Genomic DNA, 15,804 nt, shown 5'->3' on the forward strand with positions numbered 1-15,804 from the left:
CTAATTTGAATAGACCAGTTTCATGAAAAAATGTCAGTTGAATGTTTCCAAATACAAGGCATGCATTTTAGACTGAGGACATTATAGGCAGAATTAGTTTGTAAGTTAATATAGATTAACACTTTGGGGGTGATAGTAGACAGTTAGTTTATATTTCTAAGATGATGACTGCAATGCTGAAGAGAACGCTAATTTGTAGAAAGAAGTTATTCTCTCACCTTGCATATCTTTGATAAATTACAATAACATCATGGTGCACAGATACAGTCACCTGGATTCTGAGAATGTGGTAATCAAAAAAAATAAAAAATAAAGAAACAAAGAACTGAAATGATATGTGGCCTATGGAATTGTGTATATGAGGAACAAGTTGTATCTCCTCTTCTCAAACACTGAGAAGAGGAGATACAATAGACACCTACAAGTTGATAAGAGAATTCTTTTCTACATGGTTACAGGTTACATGATCAGCATTCATTGGATAGAATTATGGAGCCAAACTACCATATTAGAGCACTTGCTTTGATTTTAAAATAAAATAACACTTGATGTTTCAGCCTTTAATATCGAGTTCATCATCAGTATTATATATATATATGTAGAAAGTTTTTTAACTTGGGTATAATATGCATTAAAGATACCAAGCTATTTTAAATATAAACCTGGTGGGTGCTTAAGGGTCAAAGCTGTATAACTGAGAGGAGACCTCCACATAGCCTTTAAAGGAATGCGGAGAACCGACCAGGGCTTCTGACCTAATGTCCAATCCTCACCTTCTCGTGGTGCACCCTGTTGGGTATCTACTTTGATACTGAACGAACGAGGATGGGCTCGCAATTTGGGATTTAGCCGACCAAATTGTATTCTTATTGGTTAAACCGAAATAAAATATGATGGTACAACATGACAAAATTTCATGCCGGCTGGGGCGTCGCCCGGTTAAACAAGGCCCCCGTTGTTTTCGCCAGGGAACCAGGGCGAACAGCGAAAAGTCAGCTACTGGAACAAATCTGAAAACAAACCCCAACTCAACATCACCAGAGTTAAAGATCGGTACTATCAACGTAAGAAGCCTGAATGGCAAAGAAATGGAGCTAGCTGAGGAATTAGATAAGTACCAGATCGACATAATAGGGGTGACTGAAACAAAAAAGACCAAAACTGGTGAGATCTTTCTGAGCAATAAATACAAAATGTTATATTCAGGCAATGACAATCAAGGAAAAGAAGGAGTAGCCATAGTATTCAACACAAAATACGAGGCTAATCTTCTTGAATGGCAGTCAGTCTCAAGTAGAGTAATGTGGGCAAATATGAGAATGGGGAACTGGACAATGAGACTTATTTGTGCCTATGGTCCCACAGAAGGTTCTACTAAGGTAGAAGTGGAGGAATTTTTTGAGGCTTTAGAAAAAGCAACTGACACAATGAAAAAGGAAAAGTTGGTCCTTGTTGGGGATCTAAATAGTAGAGTAGGAAATGATTGTGAGACATACAAAAATATTTTGGGAAAATTTGGAGAAAAGAGCAAAGCTAATAATAATGGCAAATATCTGTTGGATTTCTGCTCAGGACATGGACTGGTTATTACTAACACCATGTTCCAACATAAAAATGTGCACAAATTCACATGGAGAGAAGAGGCTAGGAATAAGAAAAGTCTCATTGACTATGTTATTGTTGATAGTGATGTTTTCTCCCTGGTGCAGGACACCAGAGTGTACAGAGGATTTGAAATTGGAAGTGATCACTATTTAGTCCTGAGCAGGATAAAATTGAATTTCATATTGAAAAGAATAACATGTAAGAAAGTTTTAAAGCGAATAAAAGTTGAGCAGCTCTCAGATGTGAACTGTAGACTAAAATACAGAAATATTATTGAAAAGAAAATGAAAGAGTTTGAGAACAGGAATCAAACCTTGGAGATTCAGTAGCAAACTCTGAAGGAAACATTGATTGATTCTGCCAGAGAGGCATGTGGTGAGGTTGTGTGCAAGGATAAAGAAATCAGAACTCCCTGGTGGACACAGGAAGTTAAAGAGGCAGTGAAGGAAAAGAAGAAAGCATATCAAAAGTTCCTGGCTAATAAGTCAGCTTTTACTCTTACAGAATACAGAGACAAATGTAAGAAAGCTAAACAGTGTGTAAAACTAGCTAAACAAAAGTCATGGGAGGACTTTGGCAAGAATATAGAAAATAAATATCAAGAAGGTGGCAAAATATTCTGGAGGTTGTTGAAGAAGCTTAGGAATGGAGGAAAGAGCGCTGTAAAAGGAATTAGAGATGATAAAGGTGAAATGAAAACAGGAGAAAAAGATATCCTTGAAGTATGGAGTAATTACTTTGAAAAACTGCTAAATGAAACGAGCAGTGATGACAGCACAGTGATAAAAAACACTGACCAGGCATGCAGTCAGGAATACATATCCATACTTGAAGTAGAAAAAGCCATCAAAGGCTTGAAATGTGGAAAGGCAGCAGGAGTAGATGATATTCGACCAGAAATGCTGAAGTATGGTGGTATAAGAGTCTTACAGTGGCTGCACTGCATAGTTCAGAAAGCCTGGACAGAGGGACGAATTCCCGATGATTGGAGTAGAGCTCTCATAGTACCCATATATAAAAAGGGAAATAAAACTGAATGTGAGAATTACAGAGGTATTTCCCTACTGAGTGTTCCTGGTAAGATCTATGCAAGTATACTTGAGAAACGGTTGAGAAGAATTGTTGAAGAAAAGCTTGGTGAAGAACAAGCTGGATTCAGGCCAAATAGAGGCTGTCAGGATCAGATCTTCACTTTACGACAAATAGTCGAGAAAGCATGGGAATATAACAAAGATCTGTATTTAAGTTTTGTCGATTTGGAAAAGGCATATGACAAGGTGCCAAGAGAGAAGCTATTCAATACGCTGCAGTTATATGGTGTCAATGGGGCATTATATCAAGCAATACTTAGTCTTTATTTGAGTTGTGAGTCAGCAGTTAGAATTGAAGGAAGTACAGGAAGATGGTTTAATGTTAAATCTGGTGTGAGACAAGGATGTACATTATCCCCTCTGTTATTCATTATCTATATGGATCACATTATGAAGGAATGTGGTATTAAACCTGATATCAAAATTGGAGATGCTAATGTCAGCTCTTTGCTTTATGCGGATGATGTTATACTTCTAAATAAATCCGCTACAAGTCTGCAAGATTCTCTGACTAAATTGAATAGCTGTTGTAATAGATATGGTATGAAGGTCAGCAATAAAAAGACAAAGACAATGAAAATAGGCAGAATCATTGAAAATGTCAACTGTGTTGTGAATGGAGAACCTGTGGAACAAGTAAAACATTTCAGCTACTTAGGCACAATTTTTACTGAAGATGGTAAACTAAATATAGAAATAGACAACAGAATCAGCAAAGCTGGTATGGTGGGAAGTCAATTGAATAAATTCATATGGAATAAGAAAGAAATTAGTCGGAACACTAAGTTAGCTACATACAAGACAGTGTTCAAACCAATTTTAACTTATGGATCTGAGAGCTGGGTCAGAAGTAAAACACTTGACCAAAGACTAGAGACCGCAGATATGAGAGTCCTGAGAAAGATTAGAGGCGTGAACAGATGGCATCAATGGCAATATCATATTAAAAATGAGGATATTAGGAAAGAACTTGACATTGTCAGCATCCAGGAATGCGTTAGCAGAGCTAATCTCAGATGGTATGGTCACTTAAATAGAATGGGAGAGGAAAGATTAGCAAAACAAGTGTTCTCTGCCAGGTTGGCAGGAAAACGACCCAGAGGAAGACCAAGATATAGGTGGATTGATACGGTACAAAGTGCCTTAGACGATAGAAATGTAAGATCTGATAATGTTGGAGTCTTGACAAGTAACAGACTGATTTGGAGGAAAATTGTTGATAGGAAGTTAGTAATGATGTAATTTTTCCATGTAGTACTGTCATATCCTGTACACCCCTTGAGGGTACATGGCAGGAATTTGATGATGATGATGATGATGATGACCTGGTTTTAATCCATTTCCCAAGCAAACAAACAGACAAGTAAGTCAAGTTTGCGCCTGCAAGTAGTACTAGTCTAACTGACACCCCCCCCCCCCCCCCCACGTAGTGCAAGTCTTAGGCACAGGGTGATCAAAATTAAAGTATTCCTGTTTAAGGCCTTATGGAGCACCACCCAGTGATCCAGCTATGAAACTTTGCAAGAAAATATTATGCAAAAGTGATATTGGGGGGGGGGGAAGAGTCCAAAATCCACCACCAGGGGTGTTGTGTGATGTGATGAATGTAGATGTAGTGATTTTTCTGTCTGTGTAAGAAGGAGAAAAGTGACATAAGCATAAATAACATATTTTTATTCACTTCCATTATGCATTCATGGCCTGTGCTGTTCGGTGTGCTTCCCTTGTGACGGTATGTCACAAGCTGCATGTTTGGCACAGCACGTTCAATGGCAGAATTTATGCTGTCAATTCATGATTAACAGCATGAATTTTCTAAAGGAAGATCATGGTTTAGTAATATGCTTACTTGTTACAATTAGGTGACAGGTGATTGAATTGGAGATTGGGTATTTGACAGGTATCAGCAAGTTGAGTATGGGAGAGCAATATCCCAAAAGAAGAAAGTCACTCGTGGTGTGCCTCTAGGGTCTATTTTAGGACCATTGCTGTTTAACCTGTGTTAATGATATTTGGGAAGGTTTGAATCAGGAATATTCAGTTGTTTGCAGATGATGCAAAGTTGGGAGGAACTATGAGATGTAGAGCAGATGTTGTGGCTTTAGAAGAGGACTTGAACAGACTGAGTGGATAGGTTTCCATAACTGAAAGAGGCAGTGTTGGATTCAAGACAGCACTGCATGTTTCTGAGCACTATTGCCTAAAGAGAACTTTCTGAGTTGGAATATATTATGCACCCTTCATAGTAATGCATTTTAGTAAAAGCTATATGGGAGTGTGATTGCCAATTCAATGTTGCAAAGTGTGAGGATTTAAAATTTGAAAAACAAAGATGGGATACAGATTATACACTTGGTGAGGGGATATATTGTAGGAGGTGAAGGAAATAATAGATCTAGGTGTGATGGTGAAAAGGGATTAAAATTTAGAGGACAGATTTCTAAAATTGCATGGACAACACAAATTCTGGCAATGATGTAGAGGACACCAACTTGTAAGGAGATTTCGGTTCCATTGTATGAAGCCTTTAGGCCATATATAGACTACTGTGTGCAGATTTGGTCGCCTGGTTTTTAAAAAGATGAAGAGGCATTGACTAAGGTGTTTTCTGGTCTCTGGAATGTTGAGTGAAGAAAGATTGAAAAGATGCAATTTACAAAGTTTCTTTCATATCACCCTCCTCCTCCTATCCAAGGGTGGATTGGAGGAGGAATGATATGATAGAAATGTATAAGTTGGTAAGGGATTCTTATCAGATTAACAGTGAAGAGGTTTTTGATAGAATGGTGAGAGATCGAGGTCATCCCTGTTAGCTGTATAAGGAGGGTGTGAGCAAAGAAATAAGAAGCAGGTTGTTTTGCATGGAGGTGTGGTGTCTACAGAGATGAATACATTTAAGGCACAGTATGATAAGCTGTGTGTATGACAGGGGGATCTCCCACAATGCATCTTTGACTCTGTAGAAGTCTTAGGATAATAATAAACACTACATTAAACTTATGTTGGAAGAACTGCCATCTTGTTTGATGTTTCTTCCGTGTACTCATTTGATGGGCTGGTTGGATGTTGAGTTACAGTAATAATGTCTTTCATATTTTAGGTACCTTCTGCAGCTGTTCTTGTTGAGATTGGGGAGGGGTTGGGTTTTTGTTGTGGATGATTCTTCAAAAAAGGCTTTGTCTTGAGTTTATTTCTACTGTATAGTAAGGTTTCATATTTGTATGGGGGGGTTCTTTGGTCTTCCCTCCTGATGTTAGTTGACTGTCCTGATTATAGTCATTCAATCCATTATGAAACTAGTCAGCTACTGTTAGCATCCTTGATTTCTTTAATAATTTTGTCCCTTTCTTCAAGGTGGCAAAATTATTTTTCAAATCTGATCATGATATCTTTGATGCAATTAGTACCTCAGAAATTCTTTGATTTCCAATATTATTATCATCATCAAATTCCTGCCATGTACCCTCAAGAGGTGTACAGGACATGATAGGACTACATGAAAAAAATTACATCATTATTAACTTCCTATCTACAATTTTTCTCCAAATCTGTCTGTTACTTGTCAAGACTCCAACATTATCAGATCTTATATTTCTATCGTTTAAGACACTTTGTACCGTATCAATCCACCTATATCTTGGTCTTCCTCTGGGTCGTTTTGCTGCCAACCTGGCAGAGAACACTTGTTTTGCTAATCTTTCTTCGCCCATTCTGTTTAAGTGACCATACCACCTGAGATTAGCTCTGCTAACGCATTCCTGGATGCTGACAATGTCAAGTTCTTTCCTAATATCCTCGTTTTTAATATGATATTGCCATTGATGCCATCTGTTCATGCCTATAATCTTTCTCAGGACTCTCATATCTGCGGTCTCTAGTCTTTGGTCAAGTGTTTTACTTCTGACCCAGCTCTCAGATCCATAAGTTAAAACTGGTTTGAACACTGTCTTGTATACAGCTAATTTAGTGTTCCGACTAATTTCTCTCTTATTCCATATGAATTTATTCAGTTGACTTCCTATCATACCAGCTTTGTTGATCCGGCTGTCTATTTCTATATTTAATTTACCATTTTCAGTATTAATCGTGCCTAAGTAGCTGAAATGTTTTACTTGTTCCACTGGTTCTCCATTCACAACACAGTTGATATTTTCGATGATTCTGCCTATTTTCATTGCTTTGTCTTTTTATTGCTGACCTTCATACCATATCTATTACAACAGTTATTCAATTTAGTCAGAGAATCTTGCAGACTTATAGCAGATTTATTTAGAAGTATAACATCATCCGCATAAAGCAAAGAGCTGACATTAACATCTCCAATTTTGATATCATGTTTAATACCACTTTCCTTCATGATGTGATCCATATAGATAATGTACATCCTTGTCTCACCCCAGATTTAACATTAAACCATCTTCCTGTACTTCCTTCAATTACAAGTATGCAAACTATACTATACTGAAAGTAAGTTTCGTGATATTGTTTGATGTTGTGACAGTTTTTTTACAAAAGAGATTGACTGCCAAATTCTGTGCTTTACTCTTTCGAGATATACTCAGTAAGTATTCATGTGATTTACCAAGCAAAAAAAGGATCTATACCAGCTGAAACAATAAATATTCATTATGGTGATATGAAGTACTCAAATGTATAGCAGCCATGACAGATTTACAAAACAGATCTACTAAAACCTCAATTCAACAGAAAGTGAGTACCATTTATATATATAGCATCAGGAGGAAAGAAATAAAAGGAGCAATGGAATGACATAAATGTTACTGAGACAAAGAACACTTAACTCTTCTAGATATGAGATGATTTATTTAGGGAGTAAGCAATAGGAAAGAAAAAAGTAGCGGTAGTATTTAATACTTGAATGTGGAGTAATTTATGGAATGGAAAATTATTTCAAATAGTGATGTGGAAAAATTTCAAAGTTAAAAATAAATCAATAAATCAAAATTGTACAATTCAGATTTTGAAAATTTCTGCTATCTACATTGCAGTTAGCCACTTTCAGCTCTTTTACTTCTGAAAACAAATGAATTTCTGGGTGCTTTTGATAGGATCATACAGTATATCCAAAAATGTCAGGAAGGCAAAGTTAAATGTGTGTGTGTTTGTTATTAATTAAAAATGTTTCTAGTTGGAGACTTAGATAAGCAGTGAATCCAAGGGTTATGAAAATGTTGCAAAGATATTTGGAGAAAAAAGAAAAGCTTACAAGCAGTCCAAAATCCTGCTGGGTATCTGCTCTACATTAACTTGTCATTGTGAGGCATATTTCAGTATAATGATAAGTATAAATTACATGAAGTCATTGTGCAAGTAGTCTTATAATATTACTGTTAATGTTGCTTTAAACCAGTTCATCATGTAAGTGTGTATAGGGTATTTATCAACAAAACCAAAAAAAAAAGTTTGTTTTGCAGATATTAATTATACAGCGAAATATTAAAGTAATTATTGGAGAAAAATAGGCACTTTGAAAACAAGAATGAAACCTTAGGAAAAATCAAACTAGAATATTTATTTATAATAAATGATAAATGTTTTCTTTAAATGAATAAATGTTCTGTACATTCTTCCTCAGTAAATGAATATAGAGAATTGTCTGCAAAGACAGAAAAATTAAGCTTCCCATCCAACCAGTCTGTGAATTCAAGTTACTTGAAAGTCAGTTATGGCAACGACCTGCAAGCAAATTGGCATATGTACCTACAGATAAATTACCAGGAGAAATGTAGAGAATATGTGCATAATGAATTCCTTAATCTGTGTATATATTGATATAAAATAAATCCTGTTCCACACCCACTCTTTTATTTCCCAAATAGTGCAAGTGAAACTCTTTAGCCCTGACTAACTTTTGGAAATCATTAGACATCTGAACTGTATTCTTAGCCATCACTATAAGCCAAGTTCACAGTAATCAGCTGCTATCATTTTGTATATCAACTGGTATATTATGATCTGAGAGAGAGTTAGTTGATATTTTGGAGTTGCAGGGTTAAAAACCATTATTAGGATGGAAAAATAAAAATCCTACTTGCTTGTACCAAAGATTGATTAACTTGGGAATCAGCCAGAAAAAAAAAGTCCACAAAAAGATTTGGCCACTACAGAATTTTTTCTGGGCTTCTTTAAGCCATTTCTCGATTTAGTCAGTATTTGGACAAGTTAAGGGTTTTGGGTTACAAGATTGGAGAATGTGGACTTTTTGTAACTTCTGTTGCTAAAGTGAGAGAAAGAACTCAGGATCTATGAGATTATGAAACATCCATTAACTATTTAGAAACATTGAAAGCCTACAGTGGGTGTGATTATAGATATTAGATGGGTAAAATATTTTTTTAAATGAAAAATAAGATACATATTGCAAAAAAAAAAGCATATGACATAAAAGCAAATTTCTATTATAAAGTAGCTTAATAGTGCCTTGGCACTATAAGCTACTTTGTAACAAATTAGTCTTTAGTCAAAGTAGGTGATTTTAATAATTGTAAATGCCAAATGCAAAAGGTTACATTCATATTGTTTAATCTACCATAGTTTAAAAAAATGTCTTTTGTTCAGCAGAAGTCAGTAGTATTGAGTTAATTATGCCATTACATCCTGTTATATATGTATGTATGTGTCTAATGTTTTGTTTGCTTGCATTAATATGAAGACCAAGCAGATGTGTGTTTATTGTTCTGTGGACTGTCCAATTTTATGCCAGTGTGATTTAGCATTTTCTCTTAATTAGCATTGTGCATTTCAAATGACTTTGTGGAGAGCATTTTGGTGTAGCTGCTCATTTGTTGTACTGCTGTCTGAAGTTGCATGATGTGGCATCATGCATCTTTCCCCTTTTTGGACAAGTTAAGGGTTTTGGGTTCCAAGATTGGAGAATGTGGACTTTTTGTAACTTGTAACACCAATTTTCCTGTGTGTGTGTGTGGATGGGTGGCAAAGAGACGTTTGTGAAACAAGCATTCACTACCCCTGATCAAGACATTGTATGTATTGTACTTTAAAGCCGAGTATGCTGTAAACCCAAAGTACAATACATACTGTACATACGTTTGTGAAACAAGCATTCACTACCCCTGATCAAGACATTGTATGTATTGTACTTTAAAGCCGAGTATGCTGTAAACCCAAAGTACAATACATACTGTAAAGTGTGAGATCAGGATCATTTCTGGCATATCATGTATGTATATCTATCTATCTATCTGTTTATCGCTTACACTATTTTTGAACAGAAACATAACAAGTCTCACAACTGGCCAGCCCTTTCTTTTCCCTACATGGAACTGGGCAGGAATAAGAGTCACAGGGGGGACCTCCTAACCCAGACCCTAAAGTGGAAAGCATTCACAAGCCTACCAATGAAGAACGCAAAAACTGAAAAGCAATATCAACAGCTGCAAGTCTCCATTATAAAAGCCTATCCAGATATCGCTACACCTCAGGAAATCTGTATTCCTTCTAGAAACTGCTCGGGCCGATATTTCACTTGTACAATCTGAAGCCTCACTTCCAATTCTTCCCTCCAACTACAAGAAAATATACTACTTCCTCATGTCAGTGTCTCCAACCTCGCTCTTCTTATATTCATCCTTAACCCTCTCATCTACAAGCCCTCTCATCTCAGCTGCATATGCCACTCAGTTTTCAGTGGGATCTTCCATATAAATCGAAGTGTGCCAAACCAGATTCCGACATACAGTGGAGACTATGGCATAACATCTTGCCAACTCCTTCAAAGCTCTACAAATTTCAGCTAAGAGAAACGGATCTGTGTCTATTCTGTGACGTTTCAGGTACCTTGGAACACACACATCTAACCTGTCCTGCAAACAAAGTGATAATCACCCATGCCCTGAATACTGCCTCTAGCACCTGTAATTACACACACAGCCAAGAAGACTACTGGAATTTAGTCCACACAGAAGAAAACAGACACAGAACATGCAATTTCCTCTTCATCTGCACTAAGGCAGATACATAGCGTCATCTACAGCTTCTACCTAAAACAGACAAGAAATAACCAACACCCATCCATCACTGAAACTGCACAAACCCTCATGTATATCCTCCATCGGAAACTAAAAAGCAGGCTTTTATTGGAACTTGAGTACTTCAAAGAAACAAGAACTGTCGCGAAATTCATAGAGGAGTGGAATCCAACTGGTAGCCTCTTCCGGACTGACGACGACAATATGCTTCATCTGAAAGATAACTCAGACTGAAACTGAACTGTAAATTTTGAATTCATTTATTGCATTCTCTATTGTATACCCAAAAGGAAAATGTTTCTTTCTCTTATAATATGTAAATAGTCCTTGTTACCTATCGTCTAATGTATATTTTAACAAGTTAAATAAAAAACATATACAGTAAAACCCCTTTTTTACACTTTTCAGGGGGACTGATGGAAAAAAGTGTAAATGGCAGGAAATGGAAAAAAAAAAAAAAACATTTAAAAAAAAAAAGGCTAAAAGATGACTTACTGCTAGTATGTGAGTCTATATACTCGATTACAAAATTTAATAACTGAAAATAAATGAATTTAGAATTACTTACATTTATCTATTTAAAAAATCTTTAATTGTCAATTGTTTTTTTATTGACATAGCACCAGATTGCTTTGCATTGAGTTCAATGCTTGACCTGTTTTCTACTATCGTGTTCAAAGTGGACACGGAGAGTCCAAGATCTTTTGCTAAATGCATGCGTGTTCCAGCATGCCAATCTGCACGTCGCAGAATTGCCATCTTTTCTACTACCGAAATACATTTCTTTTTTTTTCCCCCCATGTTACTAACATGGATAATCCACCACTGCAACTTGAAAGAACTTTCATACGCTAAATTACGTAGCAGAAATTCTGCAATATCAATTCGTACTGTGATTGAAAAATCACGGTATCGCTCATCACTACTTCAAGCGTGCAAGTCGCCATGATGGCGGAAACAAAACTTACAGCCGAAAGCAACACCATCTGGGAACAGAAATGCACATATTTCTGCAGAAATTGATTCAAAAATCAGTATTGCCACCCAAGAAAAAAACGCAAATCACGGAAAATAACATCCACTTCAAGTTGTTAATGGTGGGAAAACAATATATTGTAAGAATAGGCCTTACAACGGGACCAACGGAAAATGACGTATATGGTAGGAAAACGTAAAAACGGGGTTTTACTGTATATATATCTATATATGTATAACTATATATATATCATTTACTTTCATAAAAAAAAAAAAAAACTCACTCTCTCTGTGTTTCCCAGTGTATAGAGGGAACCTAGCTGCAAATGATTGCTAACTTTTCTTCTAAACATGTAATAAAATATCCAAACTTTGTGGATGAAAAAAACTATAGATGGACCTGAAAGTGCAACATATTCTTCTAAACTATTCTAGTTATCCAAGAACCTTATTTGTGGTATGTAAAAAGAGCTGAATAATCTTGTGAGATCTAACTCTAACTAAAACGCAAGATAAAATCTTAGTATCTAGATTGTAATATTGGAACCTCTTTGAAAAGAGGATGTGAAGATCATGTTTTTTTGAAGGCATCAATAAAATTTAGATTTTTTTGGTGAGTGATATATATATATTTTGAAATAGTGTTGATGGATTAATGAAGACATTTTTTTTTTATTTACTAAGATAACTACAACCCCAATGAATGAAAATTTGTTTATAAATGATCAAAGCATTATATGAAAGCTGTGCTACAGGGAAAAATAAAAATATGCATGTATCCCAATAACATCTTCTCATCTGAAGAAATCATGTGAGAACATGTCATTTTCCTTAAATACATCAATTGTGATGAATACAGGCATTTTTAATGGACAAATTGGCATTTTTAATGGACAAATTCTGCTAGGCTTTGTGAATTTTTTTTTCTTTTTTTTCCAATTAGGCTAGATTAGCTAAAGACTGCCATTATCAGGTAAAAAAAACAATATTTTAGTGGTTTAGTGTTGAGGTTAGCAAGAGAAAGTTCTCTGCTACCATTCCATGTTAAACTCAATTTAATGGCAGATTTTGTTAAAATTTTAAATAAGAATGCATGTGATTTCTGGTATTTAAAGGATAAGTTTTCAAGAATAAGTGGTGTAAAAATTAAAGAAGGCATTGATATTGGCCTACAGTTTTTATGTTTATGAAAGATGGTTCTTTTGATGATTTCTTAAATGATAAAAAAAATAGAATAGATTGCCTTAGATCGATGTCAGTTTTTGAACGACAGAAGACTTTAGTTAAGGGGGATAGTAAATCCCGTATTATTTTACAGCCGGGTATGAGACTCGGAGATTGAAATCCATCGAAATCTAAGAGTTTTCTGCCGAAGAACTATCGGTGAGTCCAGGCGTAAGTGATCACCTGAGTAGTACAACACTAGGGATTTACTATCCCCCTTAACTTAATTTATGTCGCCGTAAAAATAGCCTCTTGGCTCTTTATCGTAGTAATAATAATATATGGGTACATCAGTAAAAGGTAAAAAATCACCTTTTAAAAAAAAAACCCTTAACTTAATTTATGTCGCTGGAAAAATTGGCTCTTTATCGTAGTAATATAAATATATGGGTACACCGGTCTGGCAATTTGTTAGTAGGGGTATATGTAAGTTCAGTTCACTTAAACCTTGGTATTCTAGGTCTACCTACTCACTGATGAGACCTCAATAAGGTCGAAACTAGTCTGGGTAGTGACCTCTCTTCATAATGTAAAACAGTAATACATCTCCTAGGAGCTGCATTTTACATTATGAGAAAATAGTAAGGATAGCGACGGAGCTTGCTCTACCTTTGCAACGAGTTGCCCTAGTGTTGTACTACCCAGTTGATCACTTATGCCTGGACTCGCCGATAGTTCTTTGGCAGAAAACTCTTAGATTTCGATCTCCGAGTTTCATACCTGGCTGTAAAATAATACGGGATTTACTATCCCCCTTAATTTATGTCGCCGGAAAAATAACCTCTTGGCTCTTTATCGTAGTAGTTAGAAGACTTGTTACAGGCAGGCAATGCAGAAGGTTTGACCTGTAACAAATCTTCTGTAGATCCCTTTAGAAGACTTGTTACAGGCAAACCTTCTGCATTCGCATTTGAATTTCTTTCCTCTCAGCTTTGCTCTCAGTGACAAACATGGCAAAAGATTCCATCAGAGCATTTCTTGTATTGACCAACAGTTCTTCAGGCAAGTGGGACTCTAGTATACATATGCTGCTTTTTTGCTGGTTCTTAAAAAAAAAATCACTTGCAAGTAATAAGTGGAAGACTAAATTTTTAGTCAATTTTGCATATATGTATCCTGTAGATTCTTATGTCATATCAACATGTAATTTAACTTCATCGCAAAATAAAAATTTTCAGTTCAGTGTTTTAAGCATAAAGTAAGCTTTTAATTTTTTTTTTTTTTCTTTCAGGATTTTGCATCTCGTAGGTACAGCCTTCGCTCTAATTCTTAACATCAAAAAAAAGTTCTTGGATGTATTTTTCATAGCAACTATTTGTATTCTTAATTAGAATGAATGTTAAATGAAATAGACTAGCAGTGTAGAGGATATGACTGAGAATATCCAGATATGTACATCTGTATGTGGATGAACAGTGAATAATGTCCAAAGCATGCCTATTAAATATCTACTGAAAAAAAAAATCAGTAACTACACTTAATTGGACAGTCAAGTCAAGCAAACAGTGATATTTCCAATGAACTGGGCAGAAGTGAATGAGCAGCCTAGAATTCTTTAGCTGCATTAAGACGATGATCATAAAATAAAAGATTAATATCAAAATAATATCTAACTTTCATCATTAACTGATGAAAGAAACTAGGAATTCCATATTAAAGAAAGCTAAGTTTAATCATAATACAATGTATAACAAGAAGAAAAATATACAATGTAATAAAAATTATTCACACATTACATAGAGAAGTCATCATTAGAGCAAGAAAAGCTAGGCAGGAAAAAAAAATGGAGATGACTGGGCACAGCTTGAAAGTTTTATGACCTCCATACATGAAGAAATTCTGATTGAGATGAATCTCCTGAAGGTAATCTTAATTACAGTTCCTCACATGAGTGCAAGTAATTTAGCTTTTGTCATTTTATGTTTTATATTTTAGAGAACATTTAATAATGAGTTTTTAAAAAGTAAATAAATGTGTAAAGATTTTAGGTTTTGGCTCTTTATTAACATCAGTCACATTACAAGAAGAAATTTTTTTGTCCATTTTTTTTTTGCAGAAAATTTCTTAGATTTTTTATATCTAGGAAAAAATTTGAAGTTGCTTGAGAAATATCATTTTGCAAAACAGCATGTATATTTAACCACCTGCTGATGAACATGTCTTTACTCTGACATTTTCAGCAAATAGTCAGTTCAAATTTATAATCAGGAGTTGACAACCTTTTTGAATTTGTGGGCCACATTTGCATTTAGCTTCATAATGGAGGACAAATGACCAGCTATTTTAAGTCTTGGGAAGTTGAAAAAAAAAGAGAGAGAGAGAGACAATAGATATATTTATAAATTTATCATATTTACTAGTGTTAAATTAACATCATCACATTCCTAATACATATCCTCAAGGAAACGTGGAGAAGTACAGAATACTCTGATAATACTACATGATTAATGATACTGGAAGGACCCAGTGATCACGAGCTCACAGCTAAGTCATTGTTTCAATATTGATTTAATGATATTTTGATAATTACTAATTGTAGTATTCACATGTATGACTATGTGGTTGAGTGTGTATTTGTTTTTGATAATTTATACCATGCGCGATAGACAAACTGTGTTATTCATGGTGCTGATGCAAACCAGAACAATGGTGGCCAAGACATTGTTGTGCAGGGGTTTGACATGGGGGATTTTATGAAATGCAGTGTGTACTATCTATTTGTTTCCAAGAGAAAATGGATTGTAGTATGAGAGTGGAATTGGAAGAGACCGTATGTTGTAGAAGTTTTATAAGCCAGAAATGCAAGTGTTGTCAGAAGTGAGAGAATGAAGTAAAGGAAGTTAGTACCAAAAGCCATGAAACTGAAAGTATTAGAGTGAATGAAGTTCCAGGTTTAAACA

At 35.4% G+C, this 15,804-nt stretch overlaps 1 protein-coding gene across 1 annotated transcript in view; it reads left to right on the forward strand.

The window, feature by feature from the left end:
• LOC150108451 (uncharacterized) overlaps positions 1-14,891 on the forward strand; it is an 89,744-nt gene extending 74,853 nt beyond the window's left edge. The window contains exon 6 of the mRNA XM_090415852.1: positions 14,136-14,891. Coding sequence (XP_090271978.1) covers positions 14,136-14,177 — 42 coding nt within the window. The 3' untranslated portion in view covers positions 14,178-14,891. The remainder of the gene's footprint in view (positions 1-14,135) is intronic.
• Positions 14,892-15,804: the final 913 nt, after the last annotated feature.

The sequence above is a fragment of the Typopeltis vanoorti genome, chromosome 3 (genome assembly GCF_054136105.1).
Source record: "Typopeltis vanoorti isolate ZY-2024b chromosome 3, IOZ_Tvanoo_1.0, whole genome shotgun sequence".
In the NCBI taxonomy this organism is placed as follows: Eukaryota; Metazoa; Arthropoda; class Arachnida; order Uropygi; family Thelyphonidae; genus Typopeltis; species Typopeltis vanoorti.